At 40.8% G+C, this 21,349-nt stretch overlaps 1 protein-coding gene across 3 annotated transcripts; it reads right to left on the bottom strand.

The window, feature by feature from the left end:
- Positions 1-828: 828 nt before the first annotated feature.
- LOC111876030 (uncharacterized) lies at positions 829-2,940 on the bottom strand. 3 transcript variants are annotated; one of them, XM_023872552.3, is made up of 6 exons: positions 2,190-2,939; positions 2,052-2,088; positions 1,723-1,959; positions 1,586-1,633; positions 1,198-1,502; positions 829-1,097 (listed from the first exon to the last, which is right to left on the bottom strand). In XM_023872552.3, the coding sequence occupies exons 1-6, from the start codon at positions 2,495-2,497 to the stop codon at positions 1,013-1,015; spliced, it is 1,020 nt and encodes a 339-aa protein (XP_023728320.1). In that variant the 5' UTR covers positions 2,498-2,939; the 3' UTR covers positions 829-1,012. The 3 variants fall into 3 exon arrangements, with proteins under 3 accessions (XP_023728320.1, XP_023728321.1, XP_023728322.1); XM_023872554.3 differs by having other exon boundaries at positions 949-1,097; positions 1,193-1,502; positions 2,190-2,940; XM_023872553.3 differs by lacking the exon at positions 1,586-1,633 and having other exon boundaries at positions 2,190-2,940.
- Positions 2,941-21,349: the final 18,409 nt, after the last annotated feature.

The following is a 21,349-nucleotide window of genomic DNA, read 5'->3' as shown; positions in this document are numbered from 1 at the left end:
TATATGTATATATATGTTTTCCTTGACTTGTAAACACAAACAGATAGGTGGTGTGTTGGCTAATGAGGGTTTGAGTTTGTATTATTCATATTAAAAAAAACATTAATTACATCTAACTTTATTAAATAAAATGACAATCTATCATTTGTTGCATTTAATTCAATGGTATGTTAAATGAGAAATATTTTGATAAAAGATATTTATTTTTAGAAGTAAACTATTATTTTGGAACAAACTAAAAAGGAAATATAGATTATTAATAAAGAAAATATAGACTATTAATATGAGACGCTTGGAATATATGATTAACAATGTATATTTTTATCAAATAGGCGGTGTATACAAATTTCTTAATGTCTTAATTTTCAGTACGTCACTCTTAAGAGTTGTAGTTGTAGACATTACATGATTTGTACTTAATGGTCTCTCAACTCCACAAAGAGCAAGCTTTATACCTTTTAGACACAATCACATGATCTAAAAGCAAACACCTGAAACAAGAAATGCCATTATTAATGTAACACCATGCATGCTTGATTCAAATCAAAGTCTACACCAAAAAAAAGTCGAACCACATCCATTCAATACAATCAAGCATCAACACATGATCCACAAAAGGAGTCATTGACAATAAATTGTTCCCCAAAGAACCATGTTTTTTTTCCCAAGGGTTATACAGAGACACAGACAGGACCGGACAAAACAGAACAAGGTGTACTATGTTTGGCATGTGATGTCAATGAGATAAAAATTACACCTCGTTGTTTGTACAAAAGACGTAATTCCCTTGTTTGTCATCCTTATCATTGGAAATATCCCTCCAACGTCTTCCAATCCAAGATAAACATTATTACTTTTGACAGAATCTATACGATACATAAATACATACATACATCTGCCTAATTAAAATCAATTTCTTTTCGTTATCTAACAACACTTCACAACTCACAATCAAAACAACACAAGTAAACCAACAAAATACCCGATTCAATAAACATAAATCTTCACAAAATCACGATCCTTCCACCCCCATTGCACCCGTGGGCTTGAAACAATCAATATTGCACAACACTGCCGCCTTCATCATACCTCCAAATCTGCCATAATCATCCACATTTCAACAACATTTATTGCTAATAAACAAATAAACAAATAAACAAATAAACGAATGAAGGAATTAGCTTAAGCTAACCAGACCGATCAATGCTGTTTCTTCCTTTCTCAGGTTGGTCAACACTCGGTCTTGACTTTTCTGTACTTGTGCTGGGCCTTGATTTCTCTCTACAATCAATATCATTATCTGTTAATGAACCCGAAGAGTTCTTTAAACGTGTTGACTTTTCAACAGCCAATATGAACTTCTTTAAATGTCGAATGTACTCCGGGAAGAGTTCCAAATCACAGTGATTCCCGCCTTTGATCCATAAAGGTTCGTATTTTACCACACAATGCTCCCAAAGCTGCTTCCCGTGTGAAAAATCCACAACATCATCTTTCGTACCCTGATAAAAACACAACATTATCGATAAAATGATTAAACGGGTCCCACAATTTGGATATGACTTCACATTTCACAAACACGTACATGAATAACCAGAACAGGACACTTGACTAATGGGATTTTGTCGATATTCTGCATTGTAAGAACAAACAGTAACTATAAAGACTAGTAGTGAATACTGAATAGTGATAATTGATTAATTGTAAATAATGAATTTTGACCTTGTATATATCAAACCAATATGTTCGTTTAACAGGATACATGACTCTGATTCCTGACATGATTGGGCTGTGAAGAACAACTGCCCGTAATCTTGATAAACGGGCAGCTAAATCGAGAGTAGGTCCACTTCCTACAGATTGACCGTATAAGATGACATCTTCTTCTTTTACACCATAAGTTTCTTCAAGGCATCGATATGCAGCTTCAATGTCGGCATATGTGTTTTGTTCAGTAGGCTGTGAAGATGATTAAAGGTGTGTAATTTAGCAAATTGGTATCGAAATCATATGTGTATTTGATTTGTTTCAGACATTCAGATTAATCCTACCTTCCCGGAAGATTGCCCGTATCCAGTGTAGTCATACCTGCGATGTATCAAGTGTTCATCATGTAAGAGAAATGATCCAAAAGATTTGGATGATAAAGTTCATGTTTTTTTGAACAAATTGGGGAAATTGAGACTAACCCCATTAAATTAACTCGAAGATGAACACTGAGTTCGCAGAACAAGTCATACATCTGACCAAGATCAGCGGCGTTGCCGTGAGAATAAAGCACAGTGAGTGACGCCACCGGATTCTTGACATACGCCGCCACAATTTCCGTCCCCCTTTTCGTTTTCAGCTTCAGAACGTCAACGTTGGCTCTCTCAGACACATCCGTCATCTTCAATTTCCCACTGTCGCTCGATTCGTCCACCACCAATCTGTAAGACGGCGGATCCGGTGGAAAAAAAGCGAACTTCGCCGCCACAGACGACGTCATCGCCCCCATCTCCAATCCGATCAAATTGAACCGATTGAAAACAATCAAGACCACCCCTTTTGCTACTACAACTAAAATCCTCGTACAAACTAATATATAGTACAGATTTGTGTGAGTACTTTAAGGGATTTGGTGGGATACTTTTGAATTTATGAATTCGGAAAGAAAATCTTGGCTTAGGGTTCTTTTGATTTAGATGTGGGTGCGTATATAGCAAATACAGAATTAATATCGATTTCGTGTGAATCTTGAGGAGGGAAAGCAATTACTGATTTTCTTAATATGGAGTTCATCGGAGACACGCAGCCACCACTTTAGTGTGTGAGAGAGAAACGGAAGAAAATTTAAGCATTTCTGCCGTTAAAAAGTAGGGTAGCACGTGTTCATTAAAGTCTCAAAGGGCGATAAAGTTCACATGAGGTTGGAGAACGAGATTTTGCTACATGGTCGAGTTGTTCTTGAAGTACGATTTTCAATTTCATTTTGTTCTTTGTATGGCGAGTTAAGTTAAAACATTTTTTTTTTAATAAATTCTTATAATAAAATTTTAATTTTGATATCTATATTTTTTTTTAATTATATTATTATATTTATAATTTTGTTGTAATATTACTAAATAATTGATTCTTTCTATTGTTCCGGTAATCAATTTTCTCGAATTGCAATAAAATCAATAAATTTATTGAAATTTTGATTTTGACATTGAGTTTCAAATCGTAAGAATTACTTAAAATTTTGATTTTGACATTGAATTTTATTTATTTATTATTATTATTATTATTATTATTTTTTACAATGTGACCAATTCAAGATATGTTAATGTGGCTTAGATGTTCGATTTGTAAACAAATAAATGAAGATCTATCTAATGGTTAAAACTCATTTACAAGTCAGCAAAAAATGCGTAATCACCATTTCAGGAGATGCTATTGTGGTTTAAAAGCTCAATTTGTTCAACAAATAAATGAAGACCTTTATAATGTCCATATAAGACCCGTACAAGGTTGATTTGTATAACAAATAAAAAAAATACCCTTACAATGTCAATTTCTTTGTATACTAAATTAATGAAGATCCCCCACTCCCCCCCCCCCCCCCCCCCCCCCCCCATCCTAAATAAATAAATAAATAAATAATAGTAATAATAATAATAATAATAATAATAATAATAATAATAAAATAAATGAAGATCCTTACAAACTTGCTTCTAAACCATCTGACCGGTTGCCATCAATCTAGCAGGTTTTAAATAAATGACATGAAATATTGTTATGTGGAAGCCACTTAAGATTTTACGTGTTAGGATTGAGTTTCAAATAGGTGTGTCAACTCTCGACTCAATCTGTAAACCAACACTGACCCAACCCGAAAATAGACGGGTTTGGGTTGAGATTTTTGACTCGCCAACCCGTCAACCCACCAACCCATTTATTTCATGAGTTGGGTTGGGTTATCTGTTTGAGTTCGCGGGTCAACCCGCCAACCCATATATATATATATATATATATATATATATATATATATATATATATATATATATATATATATATATATATATATATATATATATATTACATTTAAAAAATGATATTTAATTATTAATGAAATTTGATTTTCATCCGTATTCATATGTGACTAATCTGCATTTGCGATTCGTTAATCAGAAAAAAATACATGTCGTTATTTTCACGAGTCACGAACGAAGAATACATCCACTTTCTATGAATATTTTAATTTTTCATTTTTATTTGGATGTTATCGACTTTATGAATTTATGTTGAAAACCTTTTTTTTTATGTTAATTACTTTAATAATTTTATGAATTTATATTGAAAAAACCTCATTTTTTAAAATATGTTGCTTATTTATTAAACGGGTTATATGGGTTGGGTATGACTCATTAACTTCTGAACCCACGAACCCATATACTTAAACGGATTATATGGGTTAGGTTGGGTTAAGGTTTCCAACCCACCAACCCGTGACCCGACAACCCGTCATCCCATATATTATATGAGTTGGGTTGAGTTTGTGTTTTCTGACCCGCCGGCCCACCAACCCGAACCCAACCCAATTGTCAGGCCTAGTTTCAAATATAGGGGTTGTATCGATAAATGACATGACAATATCATGACTACCGGATAAAAAAAATTCAAATTATCCTATTTAATTTTACCAGAGAACTCTTTTTTACTCGATTACCTCAAAAAAATCCTATTATTTTTGCCTAGTTAATGAAAAATCCTATTATTTTAAAGCTCAATACTACCATATAAGATCTTACGTAGCTTCCATGTCACAATATTAGTATGTCATTGATTTGGTAACTTGCTAGTTAATGATAACCGGTCAATTGGTTTAGAAGCTAGTTTGTAGGGATCTTAATTTATAGGAGTCTTTATTTGTTTGTTGTACAAATAAATCAACCTTTTGGGAGTACTCATTTATTTGTTATACAAATCGACCTTGTAGGGGTCTTATATCTACTTTGTAGGGGTATTCATTTACTTGTTGTACAAATCGAGCTTCTAAACCACAATAACATCTCTTGAAATGGTGACTATGCTTTTTTCACTGATTTGTAAGTGAGTTTGAACCATTGGATCGACCTGCATTTTTTGTTGTACAAATCGAGCTTCTAAATCAAACTTCTAAACCATAATAACATCTCCTGAATCGCTCAATTGGTTTACATTGCAACAAAATTGTAAATCTAATGACATAATTGAGATAAAAAAACCTGATGTGAAAATCGAAATTTTGTGGTAATATATTTACTTTCTTGCAATTTGAAACTCGGTGTCAAAATCAACATTTTGTTAAACTTAGTGAATTTATCGCATATCAGGAAAAACGGTTACCGGAAGAACAGAGAGAACCGGTCATTTGGTTGATATTGAAATAAAATTGTAAATATAATGAAATAATTGAAAAAAATAACTCAGTATCAAAATCAAAAATTTATGGTAATATAGTGACTTTCTTGCAATTTGTTTTTTATATATACAATATGTAAGTAAGCAAAATTTAATCCTACCATGTGAAAGATGTTAGAGTATCATGTTAAATGTGTTTTTTATATATACATTATGTAAGTAAGCAAATTTTAATCCTACCAATTCATCCCCATGATGACATTGCTCTCGCGCAAAGGAATAGGAACCAAATAAACCGGATACTGCTCGCTAAATACATCCGGAACACAACCCCGATGAACCCTCGATATCCTCATGGGATGATTGTCGGCGATCTATACCTGTAATGGATAATCAAGCTCCCATGGAGCGTCACAAATCTGTTACTAAGCACAAGAGATACAAACGATCGGGTGGCACCCGAATCAAACGGAACGAAAGCTGGAACACCGTTCACTAGGAACGTCCCCATGTAACATAAAATATATAATAAACATAAATGTTAACATATCACTCTAGGAATACGTTAAAGATAACAGGACGGTTATATGAAGGACGACCTAGTTGACAGTCGCTACCCAACATAAGTGCTAGGCCCGGGCCCTCGCCCTCGCGACCTCACACTTAGACCCCGACGCTTTAACGCCAAGGTCTGACTTAGAACGAGAAACTTTAGTCTATAGAAAGCCAAAACAGTACTAATCGCTCCTCATAGCGACAAGTGTAGTGCTCAGAGTGCTACCCTTTGTTAGTTCTACACCAATAGCAGATAACCGATAGTGGTGAACGATCCGCCAATAGGATGCCTCCACGTTCTGTCGGCCCAGGTGAGACAAAAAGTACTGTCGAGGACATGCTCCCCCAATGGCAGGTATAAAAGGAGCGATTCTTCTCCAAAAGATGGGATCGCCTCATTTTCAAACACAATAAAACACATGTCAAATTTTCTCAAAAATCTCAAGTATCAATTATCAACACATATTTCAAAAAGTGTTTATCACAAATCCAGGATCCTCCAAAAATATATCTCCAGCTCATATGTGTGTACAATCAAGTCGATGCCTTCCCACGATCCTGAGAAGTACCTAAAACAAATATCACATAACATGGTAAGCACGAAGCTTAATGTGTTCCCCGAAATACCACATACACAAATAGCCTCTCATGGTTATAACTCGGCATGGACCCTCTGGTCTCATGCGTCTTGGTGTGGACCTTTTGGTTATGTGTCTCAATGAGGACCCTCTGGTCTCACAGCTAGGTTTGGACCCTCCGGTCTCCTTCTCGGTGGAAACCCTCCGATCCCACAACTCGGGTTGGACCCTGCGGTCCAATCTCAATAAACACAAAATATAACATATATATCACACAGACAAAATGCATAATGTCACATAACTCAAATAAGCACATAAAACCCTCCCATCACACATATATACCACTCATGGTAAATGTAACATCCAGATTTCTAGGTATATTATTTTATTCTTTTATTTTGAGTTTGGGGAGGGACTTGGCGAGTTGATGCTTAGACTCGCCGAGTAGGACCGCAGGTTTTTATCCGAATTGGTGACCGGACTCGGCGAGTCCACGTTGTTAAGTGAAACCTTAATTTCTTGGGTTTGGGATCTATTTAAAGGCTCTAATAACCTTCAGTTGCGGCTACCAGACCCTTGAGAGAAACCCTAAGAGAGTTAGAACGTTTGTGAGGGAGGAGAGGCCACTTTTTATCCTTGTGTTGGTGTTCTTGCAAGAAGAAGGTGACCAAGGCAAGAAGGAGCTGAAGAGGGTGCTATTTTGTAGACTTCAGAGCCTAGGGACTTCATATTTGAGGTATAGATTCGATCCTTCTTCAGTTTTGGTGTTAACCTTTGGAGTTAGGGTTTTCTAGACCCTTTAGAGGCTTGATTTGATGAGCATTTGGTCCCTTCTCATGATGAGGCTTTGGATCCAGATCCAAAGAGGTCCAGAGACCTTAACTCTTTGATCTTTATGATTTATATTAGGAGGCATGAGCTTAGGATGTCATATTTGAGGTTATTTCTCCAAATAGAGCCTTTGGGCCTTTGCATGAGCATCAACATTTGAACTTTACGTAATTATCATGCTTGGGAAGGTCAGATCTATGGATTAGAGGAATAGATCTGACCTTAGGAGGTCATTTGAGTTTGAGCATGGCATGAACTCGCCGAGTCCAAGAACAGACTCGGCGAGTAGGATAGTTTTCCCCATGAATCACACAGTTGGTGACTCGCTGAGTTGGGGAAGTGATTCGGTGAGTCATTCGGGATTTAGAGGACTTGAGTTCATGACTGAACTCGCCAAGTCACAATTGTGCACTCGACGAGTCTGGTCAAAGGGTTGACCATTTATTTTTGTTGACTTTTAGGGTTTGGTCAACAATTGGACTTGTGGACTGTTTGAAGGGTAAAATGGTCTTTTAGCCTTCTTAGAGGACATGTGAGGATCTAGTCTATCCTGGAGAGCCGTTATTGATTGAGATGATCGTTTATGTGTTTAGACAGAGGCTAGATCAGTGTTTACGCGAGTGAGATATTACCAAGACATCCGAGATGAGTCTTCTCACTATACTTTACCTTGAGTAGGTAACCAGAGTTATGTGATAGAGTATCTTGTATGCTATCTATTTGATGTGTTGCACTGCATTATTTCTATGTGATTTACGTTGAGAGTATATCAGAGTTAGGACTGGAAGGTCCATAGAGCTAGGACAAGGGGGTCCACAGAGTTAGGGCCCAAGGGCCCACCAGAGTTATAGCCTTGAGTGGCTAATATGTGTTATATGTGGTATTTTGGGGAACTCGCTAAGCTTCGTGCTTACAGTGTTTTGTGTTATGTGTTTCAGGTACTAGTGAGGATCGCGGGAAGGCGCCAGCATGATCAGTACACACACGCAAAGTTTTATTTTATATGATGATCATGGGATTTTTGACTTATGTTGAATATATGAAACAATGTGTTTTATAATATTGTGAATTAAATTGTTTTTAAAAATGTGAAAATTTGTTTGAAATTTTACGGCGTTACAATAAAGTATAGTGAAAAGACTCACCTCGTAAGAACTCGGATAATCTCGAACTCGAATCACCGGTCTAGCCTCCGCCTAACACAATACGATAATTATCCCTAATTAATAACGACTCTCAATGAAGCTAGACCAACCCTTCTATAAACTCACAGAAGGGTAAAAGACCATTTTGTTGGATTAGGTGTCTAAGCCCAGAACTATTATTAGTATGTACTTGAACAGAGAGTAACATGGTCCATTTGGGTTGCATGACACTGGAACAATTTGAAGGATGGATAATTGAGAAGAGGTTATTTATGGTTTATTAATATATTATAAGTTTTAATATATTAATATGAAATCAGATTATTTAATCAGTATTGATCAAGAATTAATTTGGAATTAATTTTGTGATCAAAAGAGACTAATTAAATATAAGGGGTTGATTTGGTAAATCATTCATTCTTATAAAGTGGACTTATGATCCATAGTTCTTCATGTTGGGCTAAACCCATGTGGTAACCCATGGATACTCCATGGAGGTTTTAACCCATAGAGCATGAGGGATATGGAAAGTCATTAGTGTTTACATGGTGTAACCATAGTTTGCGACACTATATAAGAACCCCTTTAGCTCATGAAATTGACACTTAAGTGGCACTAAGGAGTGACTAGTGGAAACACAAGAGGGCAAGCCGATTTTATGAAGTGATAGTGATCTCTTCTCAAGTTCCTCCATTTGTTAGTGGTGTTGTGTAATTCCATTTGAGGTGCAACACTTGGGGCACTAAGTTCTTAAAGGTCCAAGGCTTCCAACTACAATAAAAGGTATGTATTCTAACTTGTTTTATTACCCAAGTATCAAATTTTTGTATGCTAGTTAGGGTAATACCTTGTAAAGTTCAAATTTTCATGTATAATAGAGAAAACATAGATCTAAGGTATTTAGGTGTAACATCCAAAAATACGACCAAAATTTTTTGTTTTAATAATAATAAAAATCATATACTGAACGTCATATCATAAAACCATACGTCAAATATCTCAACTCATAATAAAATGTCGTGACACGACTGTATCAAATCAAACTATGAATCAAAACAAACTCCCAGGACAAAGACTGAAGCTGTGGTGTGTGCGATGCCATCATCCCGAGCTCTTCCCTTTACTTGCGGAAGTACCTAAAACCAAAACTAAAATTGTAAGAACAAAGCTTAGTGAGCTCCCCCAAACTACCACATACCATACAATAACATGTAAACACATACTGGGCCTTGCCCATTGCATCGGACCAAAGTCCGGAAACTACATCGGACCGAAATCCGGAACTAACCAGGGCCTTGCCCTCTGCATTGGACCGGAGTCCGGAAACTGCATCGGACCGAAGTCCGGAACTGACTGGGACCTTGTCCCCTGCATTGGACCGAAGTCTAGAACTAACTTCATCGGACCGAAATCCGGAACTAACTGGGACCTTGTCCCCTGCATCAGACCGAAGTATGGGAACTGACTGAGCATAACATAGCATAGCATAAACATATCAACTAGCATGAACACATAAACTTCATACGACATCGGGCCGTAGCCCGGAACACATAACACATAAATCCTGTCTGAGCCACGAAGGCATCAAACATACTAACTACTGCATCGGACCGAAGTCCGGAAACTACTGCTAGCTAAACGGGCCGACATTGTGGTCTTAGACCCGTTCCTACTGGAAGGAAACTCACCTCGTAGTCTAGCTGCTGAATGAACTGCTCTAGAATCTGTCTGTTGCTGCTCCGGTTTCACTTCAACTATAATTCCATAAGTACACTCAATCAATTACTGATAACTATACTGAGGGTAAAATGACTATTTGACCCCTGGTCAAAGACAACCTATTGGTCAAAGTCAACATAAAGTTGACCTGACTCGTCGAGTTGGGTCACCAACTCATCGAGTCCTTACTCTCATTTCTCAATTCTGCTCACTACTACTCGTCGAGTTTGGCATAGACTTGACGAGTTCCTCTTCGATACTAACACTCAGTCAATCTGCATCCGACTCGCCGAGTTGTATGAACAACTCGTCGAGTCCTATTTCAACACATGAACACTCTAGCTGTGACGTGCCGAGTTGTATGGACAACTCGTCGAGTCCTCCTTCAACACATGAACACTCTGGCTGTGACTCGCCGAGTTGTATGAACAACTCGTCGAGTCTGTTCTTGAGGTGTGAAGATTGCCTTGGAGTCACCGAGTCAGGGCATTGACTCACCGAGTCCCTCCATTAATGAGTCTGGCTTCCGACTCACCGAGTCCACCTATGGCTCATTGTTCCTACTCAACATACTCGAAAGGAGGAAAAATCAGGGACTCGCGACTCGACTCGCCGAGTCTGAAGAACGACTCACCGAGTCAGTTGCATGCAACTTCTATAAAATCGATTCTGCTCAAAACCACTGCATACAATTTATAGATCTGGGTTCCTAAGGCTTGTTTACCACGTAAAGTTCCTAACTTTACGTGTACACATGCATGAAAAGGTATTTAAAGGCTCAAAAGACACTTAGAAGAGTAGATCTAGGGCTTTCATGCAAAATGGCTCCATAAAGGTGTTAGATCCATGACTTAGGGACTGAAACATGGCTAGACCCGAAGGCCAATCACCCCAATGTGATCTCTCTACCATAAATAAGCTAAGGAATGGATTAAATGGTCTAAATGTGATTCAAAAATGGAGAATCAAACATAGAAACAGAGGGAATCCGGTTTTTACCTCAATAACTCTGTAATAGATGCAAGATCTTGGATCTCCTTCTACTCCCTTGGATCTAGCTTCCTTCTTCTCTTCCAAAACTTCAAGATTCACAAAATAAGTGCTCAAAATGCTCAATGGAAAGGTTAGGGTTTGCTAAATGTTGCTCTGAGGGTGAAGGGGACGAGGCTGGGGCTCATAACATGGTATAAATAGGGTGCAAAACCCATGGATTTAGGGTTTCATTTAGACCGATGGACTCGCCGAGTCCATGATATGGATTCGCCGAGTCGCCAACTTGAATGTGCTCGAAATCCCGTCTCTACTTGACGAGTTGGGCTACTGACTCGTCGAGTACCTCTTGAAACTTGAATAAATAATAATATTAAATAATCATACCAGAAACGGGGCGTTACAACTCTCTCCCACTTGTCTCAGACTTCGTCCTCGAAGTCTGCTGCTGCTGCTTCTGGGAACAACTCTGGGTAGTGCTCCCTCATCTCCTCCTCTGCCTCCCACATCCACTCAGATCCCTTCCGATGCTGCCACTGCACCTTTACCAACTGAACCACTTTGTTCCTCAAGGTCTTCGTCTTTCGATCCAAGATCGCAACCGGTCTCTCAATATAATTCAGGCTGCCATCAACCTGGATGTCCTCTAAGGGTACGACTGCTGACTCATCCACCAAACACTTCCGCAACTGGGAAACATGGAAAGTGTTGTGGATCGGGCTAAGCTCTGCCAGAAGATCCAACCGATAAGCGACCCGACCCACTCGGGCCAAAACCCTAAAAGGACCGATGAACCGGGGGCCCAGATTGCCCCTCTTCCGAAACCTGATGACACCCTTCCAGGGTGATACCTTCAGGAGGATCATGTCGCCCACCTGAAATTCCAAGTCTGAATGCCTCCTGTCGGCGTAACTCTTCTGCCGACTCTACGCAGTTTGCAGTCTGCTACGAACCTGCTGGATCAACTCCGTCGTCTTGAGCACCACCTCGGTGCTCCCGATGACGTGCTAAACGACCTCGCCCCAACAAATCGGGGTCCTGCACTTCCTCCCATAAAGCATCTCGAAGGGAGGGCGGTCAATACTCACATGATAACTGTTGTTATACGAAAATTCCGCTAATGGAAGATACGTATCCCAACTGCCACCGAAATCTAGGACACATGCCCGGAGCATGTCCTCAAGAGTCTGAATCATCCTCTCGCTCTGCCCGTCCATCTGAGGGTGGAAAGCGGTGCTGAAATGGAGACGAGTACCCATCTCGTCGTGAAACCGCTTCCAGAATCTGGAAGTAAAACGGACATATCTGTCTGACACGACTGATACCGGCACTCCATGCCGTGCCACAACCTCTTGCACATATATATCAGCTAGCTTCTCAGCCGATATGCTCTCCTGGATCGGTATAAAATGAGCACTCCTTGTCAACCGATCCACCATAACCCAAATCGAATCCACTCCACATGTGGTACTGGGAAGCTTAGTGATAAAATCCATAGTGATATTCTCCCATTTCCACACTGGAATGTCCAACGGCTGCATCTTTCCGTGAGGCCTCTGGTGCTCCGCCTTAAACTTCCTGCAGGTTAGGCATCTTTCCACATACCAGGCGACATCCCGCTTCATGCAGGGCCACCAATAGTCGGGTCGAAGATCCATATACATCTTCGTTGCCCTTGGATGGATGGAAAATCGAGACTTATGGGCCTCATCCATCAACACCTGCCGTACTCCGCCCCAGTACGGTACCCATACTCTCCCATGAAGGGTCAACAATCCTCGGCTGTCGTAGTCAAAAGAAGCTACTCGGCCCACAATTCTCTCACACTTCTGCCTCTCCTCCTTGAGGCCCTCGGCCTGCGCCTCTTTGATTTGCTCCAACAATGGAGTAATCACTGTCATCCTCAAAAAATATCTCTGATCAGGGTCGCTGTTGCCTTGTGGCTCAGGGCGTCAGCCACTATGTTGACCTTCCTTGGGTGATAAAGGATCTCACAGTCATAATCCTTCAACACATCTAACCATCACCTCTGCGTCATATTCAGATTCAACTGATCCATGAGGTACCTCAAGCTCTTGTGATCTGTGTAAATGGTACATCGGACCCCATAGAGGTAATGTCTCAAAATCTTGAGGGCAAACACCATTGCCCCTAACTCTAAGTCATGCGTAGGATAGTTAGCCTAGTGAGGCTTCAACTGTCTCGAGGCATAAGCTATCACACAGCCTCGATGCATCAGTATTGCTCCCATACCTGTGATCGAGGCATCACAGTAGACTACAAAATCTTCTATTCCCTCCGGCAGGGTAAGAATCGATGCCTCGCACAACCTCTGTCTGAGGGTTTCAAATGTTGCCTGTTGCTCAGGCCCCCAACGAAATGCCACCGACTTCTTGGTCAGTCGGGTGAGTGGTACTGCTATCTTGGAGAAATCCTGAATGAACCTCCTGTAGTACCCTGCCAAACCTAGGAAGCTCCAAATATCAGATGGATACATCGGGACCTCCCACTGCATCACGACCTCTATCTTGTCCGGATCTACCAAAATACCCTTCTGGTTGACGAGGTGTCCAAGGAACTGCACCTCGCGCAACCAAAACTCGCACTTGGAGAACTTTGTGAAAAGTTTCTCCCTCCTCAAAATCTCCAACACCTCCCTCAGGTGCTCCTCGTGCTGCTCCTGAGTCTTGGAATACACCAAGATATCATCTATGAATACTATCACAGACCATTCCAGCATCGGCCTGCACACGCGGTTCATGAGATTCATGAATGCAACTGGGGCGTTGGTGAGCCCAAATGGCATCACCACGAACTCATAATGTCCATACCTGGTCCTGAAAGCAGTCTTCTGCACATCCTCGTCTCTGACTCGCATCTGATGATATTCGTAGCGTAAATCGATCTTGGAAAACCAAGACGCTCCCTACAGCTGATCAAAAAAATCATCTATCCTCGGAAGTGGGTAACGGTTCTTCACCGTTACCATATTCAGCTCCCGGTAATCTATACACATACGGTGCGACCCGTCCTTTTTCTTCACAAACAAAATCGGTGCACCCCAGGGCGAACTGCTCGGCCTGATAAAACCCTTGTCTAGCAGCTCTTGCAGCTACGTAGATAACTCCTGCATCTCTGGGGGAGCCAACCGATACGCTGCCTTGGCTATCGGAGCCGCACCAGGGATTAGGTCAATCCTGAACTCGACCTGCCTCTCGGGAGGTATTCCAGACAACTCCTCTGGAAATACATCCGGGTAGTCTCACACTACCGGAACATCATCAACTGTCGTATTGCCATTCTCTCGGGCATCTAAAACATAGGCAACATAACCGACGCAACCCTGCTAAAAATAGCGCCTCGTTCTCGCCGCTGAACATAGAACTGGTCCGCGCTGTGGCCTCTCGCCTTGAATCACTAACTCTCCCCCACTGGGAGTGCGAACCCTCACTAACTGCAGCTCACAATCTATCACCGCCCCATTGGGGCTCAGCCAATCCATGCCTACTATAACTTTATTCCCTCGCAGGGGAATAGGGACCAAGTCCACCGGAAACTGCTCATCAAATAACTGTAGAGAACATTCTCTGTGTACCCGTGCAACCCTAACAGTCCTATCAGCTGCTATCTCAACATCAAGTGGACAATCTAGCTCCCCTGGAGCTCTGCTAAACCTCTTGCTAAGAGCAAGAGAGACGAATGATCGGGTAGCCCCCGAATCAAACAATACTGTAGCTGAAATGCCGTTCACTGAGAACGACCCTATACAAAACATATAACCATAAGAAACAATCAATAATAAATGCAGAGATAAGGGAAAAATACATACCCGTCACCACGTCAAGAGTCGCTCGCGCCTCCTCTATTGTCAGCTGAAAAGCCCTACTCTTCGCCACCGACGTCTCAACTCGGCCCTGACGGCCATCTGTAATCCTCAAAGTAGCAGGAGCAGGTGCTGACACCTTCCCCGCAGCAGCTAAACTCTAACACTAAGACTTTTTATGTCCCCTCTGATTGCACTGAAAGCAAATCAGATCTGATGCCGCAATGGCGGTAGTAGTGGCTGTACAATCTCTACTCATATGCCCAGTCCGACCTTACTTGTAGCAGCCGAAACTCCCTGCCTTGCACGCCCCGTCGTGCAATCTACCACACTTGCCACACCGACCATGGCTCTGCTGACTCCTGGATCTGTGATCTGAAACCTTGGGCTTTTTGCCCGCACTCCCTGAACCCGAAGCCGCATCTGACTTCCTTTTTCTCTCCATCTCTAGGTCAATCTCTCTCTCTCTCTCTCTCTCTCTCTCTCTCTTTTTCTCTCTCTCTCTCTCTTTCTCTCTCTCTCTCTCTCTCTCGCCCTAGCAATCATGTCATCCAACGTTTTACAGCTGGACCGGCTCACAAACTGGCGGATATTACTCCGCAACATCTCATGATAACGAGACTTCTTCATTTCCTCATCTGCTGCATACTGAGGAACGAGAAGTGCCCTCTCCCTGAACTTGGCGGTAATCTTTGCCACTGTCTCTGTAGTCTGGGTCAAATCCTGGAACTCACGTGCTAACTGCTGCACCTCAATAACGGGTGCGAACTCAGCTCTGAACCTAGTGGTAAAGTCCGCCCAGGTCATAGCATCCAAAGCCGCGTCATCTCCACTGACATGTCCTACTTCCTCCCACCAATCCCGTGCCCTGTCCTTCAGAAGACAAGATGCCAATCTGACCTTTTCCCCCTCGGGACATCTGCTCGTGCGGAAAGCGTTGGCCACATCCGCCAACCATCTAGTACTCGCTATGGGGTCCCACACCTCGTGGTAATCTGGAGCTCCACATGCCCGGAACTCCCTGAATGTAAGTGATGTGCACAAAAGTACCCACTAATTTTAATATTTATAACCTAACAGACTTAGACTATCTATGCACTTATAGGTAGTGTACCTAGTCAGATTATAGTATAGCTTAGGTAAGTCGGGTGTCGATCACAGGGAATGGTGGATTAATTTAATATATTTGATTATAGGTTACAGGTCACACGAAAATAATAAAGAAAATGGTTTAATAAATTTCAAACTAGCAATTAACAACTCTCGATAAACTAACAGGGAAGCAAATCTCTTCAGGTACTTTGGTTTAGATAAATTACACCTTAAAAACATAGACAATTGCATACACAAATTCATTTATTCATGTTCACCGATTCCTAAAATGATTAAATTCGCGTTCACTATAACTAATCCTTTAGCAAACAAGTCAATTTAAACAGTGATCAGTTAATTAAACTAACATGCTTCCTAGTGTTCAGTTCGTATCAAGCAAGACTTGTAAATATAGTTAATCAAATTACTAATTCAATTTAACCTCTTGTTGATGGTCATCAAACAAGGCTCACACATTAACTTTCTTATTCTCAAGTTAATCCTAGTTTCACATTCGTTATTCCTAGACTTATAATCTTGATGGTCATAAAAATCATAAGAGACAAGTAATCAAGCAGGTGTTCACATAACTCAATTCACTTAACAATTAACAACAAATAATCATCATTAATACGTAAGGATCTTTTAACAAGCTTGGCAAGATAAATTAAACACAAATAAACAATTCAATATAGCAATTAGTCTAATAATCAAAGCTTCATTCAATCATAAACACAAAGTAAAAGGTTTTTTACACCCAAATTAGAAACTGAATAAAGAAAAGTACCACAATGGAATGCTAAACATGGTCACGTTAGCAAACCATATGACTACCGACATGTATCCGCTCTCCGACCCTTCCGATTTCCGCTCCCGTTAGCTTAACGGCCTTCCGTCCGCCTTCTAGACCCTCAAAACGGCTTAACAGAAGTTTAATATCGACTAAATTAAGTTGGTAGTCGAATCCCCTCCCCTGGTTAGCTGAAAATCGACTTTTATAACCTTTGTAGCCGACTTACGTACTCTGGGCGTAAGTCGATTTGGTCGTTACGCGGGGCGTAATTGCTATTTACGCTGGGCGTAATTGGCCTTCCAGCATTTTTCCTTTCTTTTAGCTTCTAAGCTCGGTTTCCGCTTCAGTCTTCTCTTTTTTGCTTTATTAACAACGAATAGCTGCAAAACATAATTCAAAGCATTATGAGTACTTTTTAGTTCTAAAAGAGAATACATAAGGCCAAAATATTAAGATAAAGTGCATAAAAATATATATAAAAAATACACATATCAAAATACCCCACACTTAGCCTTTGCTTGCCCTCAAGCAAATTTACTTTTAATTTTACCTATATCGCATTAAACAATCCATTTAAAACTCAGCCATTATGTCAAGACCGCAACGCATGCTTTTGTGTCTAAAATTTTCCTAAAGTACCCCCTACTTTAAATACTCACAATCTTCATAAACACTTGCCCACTTTTTCCGAACAATGCTCATTTTATGCAACCCTCCGAATCCATCCGCAGAAAACCTCCTAACCTCAAGGTATTTTTAGTTGAGCAACCTAAGCATACATAAATCTAGAATTACAACTTTTCGATACCACTATGGAGCTCTTTTGGAATTCTTCAATTCTTTGACATTTGATCTTTAATTTCTTTGAATTCACCACCTTTATTGATTTGATTTCTGGTATCTTCAACTTTTTGGATTTCTTCAGAATTTTGATCTTTTGATCTTCACTTTATTTGCTCCAAAATTCTTCAAGCTTTACTTGTAATTCTCTTTTTTTTATTACATGTATCTCACTTTTTTTTTCACTCAAAACCTACATGCTTAAGCAGAGACACTCAACCTCAACCTTTATTGGTTAATGATAATAATTTTCCTGGATACATTTCAGGTTTAGGCTGCTAAACATATTGAATCCCTCAAACTAAGCGGGGTTATGTTTTTGTTCCATGATTTCACTAAAATAAGGGAGGCCACAAATGCACTATAACGTATATTGGCTCAACTAAACATTTGAGTTCTCATCGGATCATTTCATACAATATTAGCAAAAGTTTTAAATTATCACTAGATTTTATAGATTTAACTATTATTTCAAGTTTTTAAAATTTTAAATTTCCTAAATCTAGCAATTTCCTAACTATTATTTTATTTTTTTATTTTTAATTTTAATTTACTTTTACCGACCCCCTACCCCACACTTATTTCATATAATGCCCTCATTGTATGCTAAAACGAATTAAGAACATAAAAAGGGAGAAAAAGAAACAGACTCCCCTGGGTAGTTGTGGCGAGATCGAATGAGGCTGCTACAAGTTGCTTCAAATATTACTGAAAGACTGAAAACTGGAACTGCTGCTTCTGAATTTGCCGAAAAATAAAATCAAGACCGCCGTCTTCAAAAATGTGGTGCAAAAGATTGCAAACAAATGCAATGTGTAGTAACCATGACATGTGAAAGTGTCGACCACGTCATGTCGTCAAGAATGGCATCTCTTCTCTCGCGATGAAAATCCCCCACAACATAGGAAAGTGTCAACCATGTCATGGCAGCCGGGATGATACGTCTTCCTCGCGTCAAAATAAAACTCTATGGTGTGGGAACTGCTCATCCACATCATAAGAGTCAAAACATCGTAAAAATGCCAATCTTCAAAACAATCGCTCACGAAATAAATATACACCCCACACTTATGACAAATATCTTCGAACTCTCACATGGCTCTCTCTAGTAACAGTCGGACCTAGCTGCTGAACTTACTGCCAGCTTTCTAAAATTCTGCAGAAATCTGAACAACCAAATAGCATCAACATGGAAAACAAAAGTAAAACAAACTAAATTAAAGTTTAATTACATACCAAATAAAAATACTAAACTAAACTAATAATAACACAAAAATACAAAAATAAAAATAAAAAGGATCACTCATCAGCTCCATCATCATGCCGCTGTGTCCCAGAAGTACCGGCCCCATCATGTCATGGCTGGAATGGTGGTGGGTATGGAACCAAATACTGAAACCCCTGGTGGGGAAAGAATGCGTTCAATGCATCCCCATACCACCGCTGTTGCCTATCCACATGTGCAACATACTCACTAAGACGGTCAATACCCTGAGCTAGGTAGCGCATATCAATCTCCGGCTCAGGTCCCTGCTGCGCTCCCCGAGGAACAGGTCTACGCCGCTGGACCCGTCTCGGCTGTGGCTCGGCGGCACCCTCCTCATCCGCCACATCATCAGCTCGTACCCTCAAGACACCATCTCCACCCCGCTCTAATACACACATCGACTCTAACAGCTAAATACTCATCGGCCTCATGTCGTGAAACACCATCGATCTCGATATCTCACGTGTCAGCAACTGATATGATCGAGCTAACTGCGTGATAAAATGCCCTCCGCAAATCGGGCTATCCCCTTGAAGTCCCCTGGCCCTCCATCCCAAATATGCAGCTAAAGCAACTGGAAGGTTCAGGTGCCTCCCTAGAGTAACAAGTGCCCATAGGAAATACAAGTCCGTCGAAGGCACTCTCTCACTATTCTTGTAATGCGTGAGAGACATAGAAATCAACCGGTGCAGCATCCGGTATGTAGTAGACTGAATCATCCCCCCTCGTGCGGTAGATGGTGTGTAAACTCCTCCTGTAATCTCGGCCCAAAAAGTGTCTCGTTATAGTCTTCTGTCCGGTCCGTGAGACAGTCAGCAAGGAATGCCGGGAAGTGGACACTCCTCGTCTCATCGGCTGTGTAAATACCCACTCGAATCGCAAGCTCTATCACGCTGCATTCCCGACTCACCCCCCCCACTCTGAAGGCAAAGTCTGTCCTGTCATCGGATGCCTTCCTAGGATCATAGGAAACTGTAGCGTAGAACTCCAACAAAAATTCCCGATAAACAGGCTCCTGGATCCTGAACAAACGTGCCCATCCCTGACACACAAACAAATCCACACCGCTTGCGTCCAAGTGTGTGTATTGAAAAAATTCCTGGATCAATGCAGCAAGTCCAGTCCTGGTAGCCAATTTCCAATCGAATGATGGTGCTATATTGATCTCCTTGGTGAGAAGCATGTGCGACCCCATCATGGCCGCCACCTCAGCACGAAATCTGCCTAGTCTCTCCTCCATCAACTCTAGTATACCCTCCTTGATCGAATTGAAGATCACTGGAGTCTGCTCAAGAATGATACGGGTCACCTATGAAGTGAAGAACTCTCTAGTCTGATCATCCAACTGCTCGGCTCCCGAGCCTGATCCCGATCCCTCTCCGGCACCTGAACTGCCACTTGCTGGTCTAGGGCGTAAAACCACCATTCTGAAAACATATCACAATAAACGTCAGAACACTGATATGACTCGAGGGACCATTACTACTACCGACTTTTCAGTCTCATCTCAGCCTTCCTCGATTCAAGTACGGATCCTCTGCTTCCAGTAGTATGGGCCCCTACTACCTTCCACATCTACCCGTACTTTCCTCAAGAACTGCCTCGACTCCACCTAACCACTAATACTGTTGCTGATCTCTACTGCTCTCATCCTAGGCTTGCCCTAGGGAAATATATGACTCAACCCAACCAGTCCTCAGCTGCTGAAGGCCTCCTTGTAATGCCAATTAACCATTACCTGAATACCATCACATGCGGCGAGGCTCAGATAATCCTTTGAGTAAATGACTCGTCCCCACAACGGTTAGGCTCAGACAAGAGCTGCGCAGCAAGGACAAATCCAACACTTTGAGATTATTCAACCTTGTTCACATGTGATGTGGCATATTCACCTAATGGCTAACTCCCATCACTCAGAGTCCCACAAAGCACGAAGCAAACAACATTCGGACACGAAAAACTACTCAAGCAATTCTATCCTCATAATGAGAAACTGTACTAGCATATAATGCTAAGCTCATGTTATCAGGCATAACCTAAACATGCTGTCCTACTGTTGTCTACTCAATAATAGCATGCAATTCTCATAAAGCTGAAACACATAAAGCAGACACATAAGGCATCCTCCTAGATCCTTAGTCCTATACTAGCATGATGTTCTACTGAAACTGAAACAAATAATCATAATATAAACTTGTATGGGTAATTTGGGAGTACTTACTTGAGCTCGGCTGATCGCATGCACCACACCCTTTTCTCTTTATCAAAACTCTTTTCTTTCTAAGTTCTTTATCAAAAAATGTTTTTCTTTTAAAAACCTTTTTACCATTTCCTTAGTTTGAGTCCAGACAC

This window comes from Lactuca sativa, chromosome 4 (genome assembly GCF_002870075.4).
Source record: "Lactuca sativa cultivar Salinas chromosome 4, Lsat_Salinas_v11, whole genome shotgun sequence".
NCBI lineage: Eukaryota > Viridiplantae > Streptophyta > Magnoliopsida > Asterales > Asteraceae > Lactuca > Lactuca sativa.
This window is presented reverse-complemented; position numbering and strand designations above follow the sequence as displayed.

Excerpts from the sequence above, each read along its gene's own strand:
- LOC111876030 (XM_023872552.3), bottom strand. The coding sequence starts at position 2,497 with ATGGGGGCGATGACGTCGTCTGTGGCGGCGAAGTTCGCTTTTTTTCCA. Across the intron at positions 1,960-2,051 it reads ACGGGCAATCTTCCGGGAAG|CCTACTGAACAAAACACATA; the intron begins GTAGGATTAATC and ends TCATCTTCACAG. Across the intron at positions 1,634-1,722 it reads ATTGGTTTGATATATACAAG|AATATCGACAAAATCCCATT; the intron begins GTCAAAATTCAT and ends CTTACAATGCAG.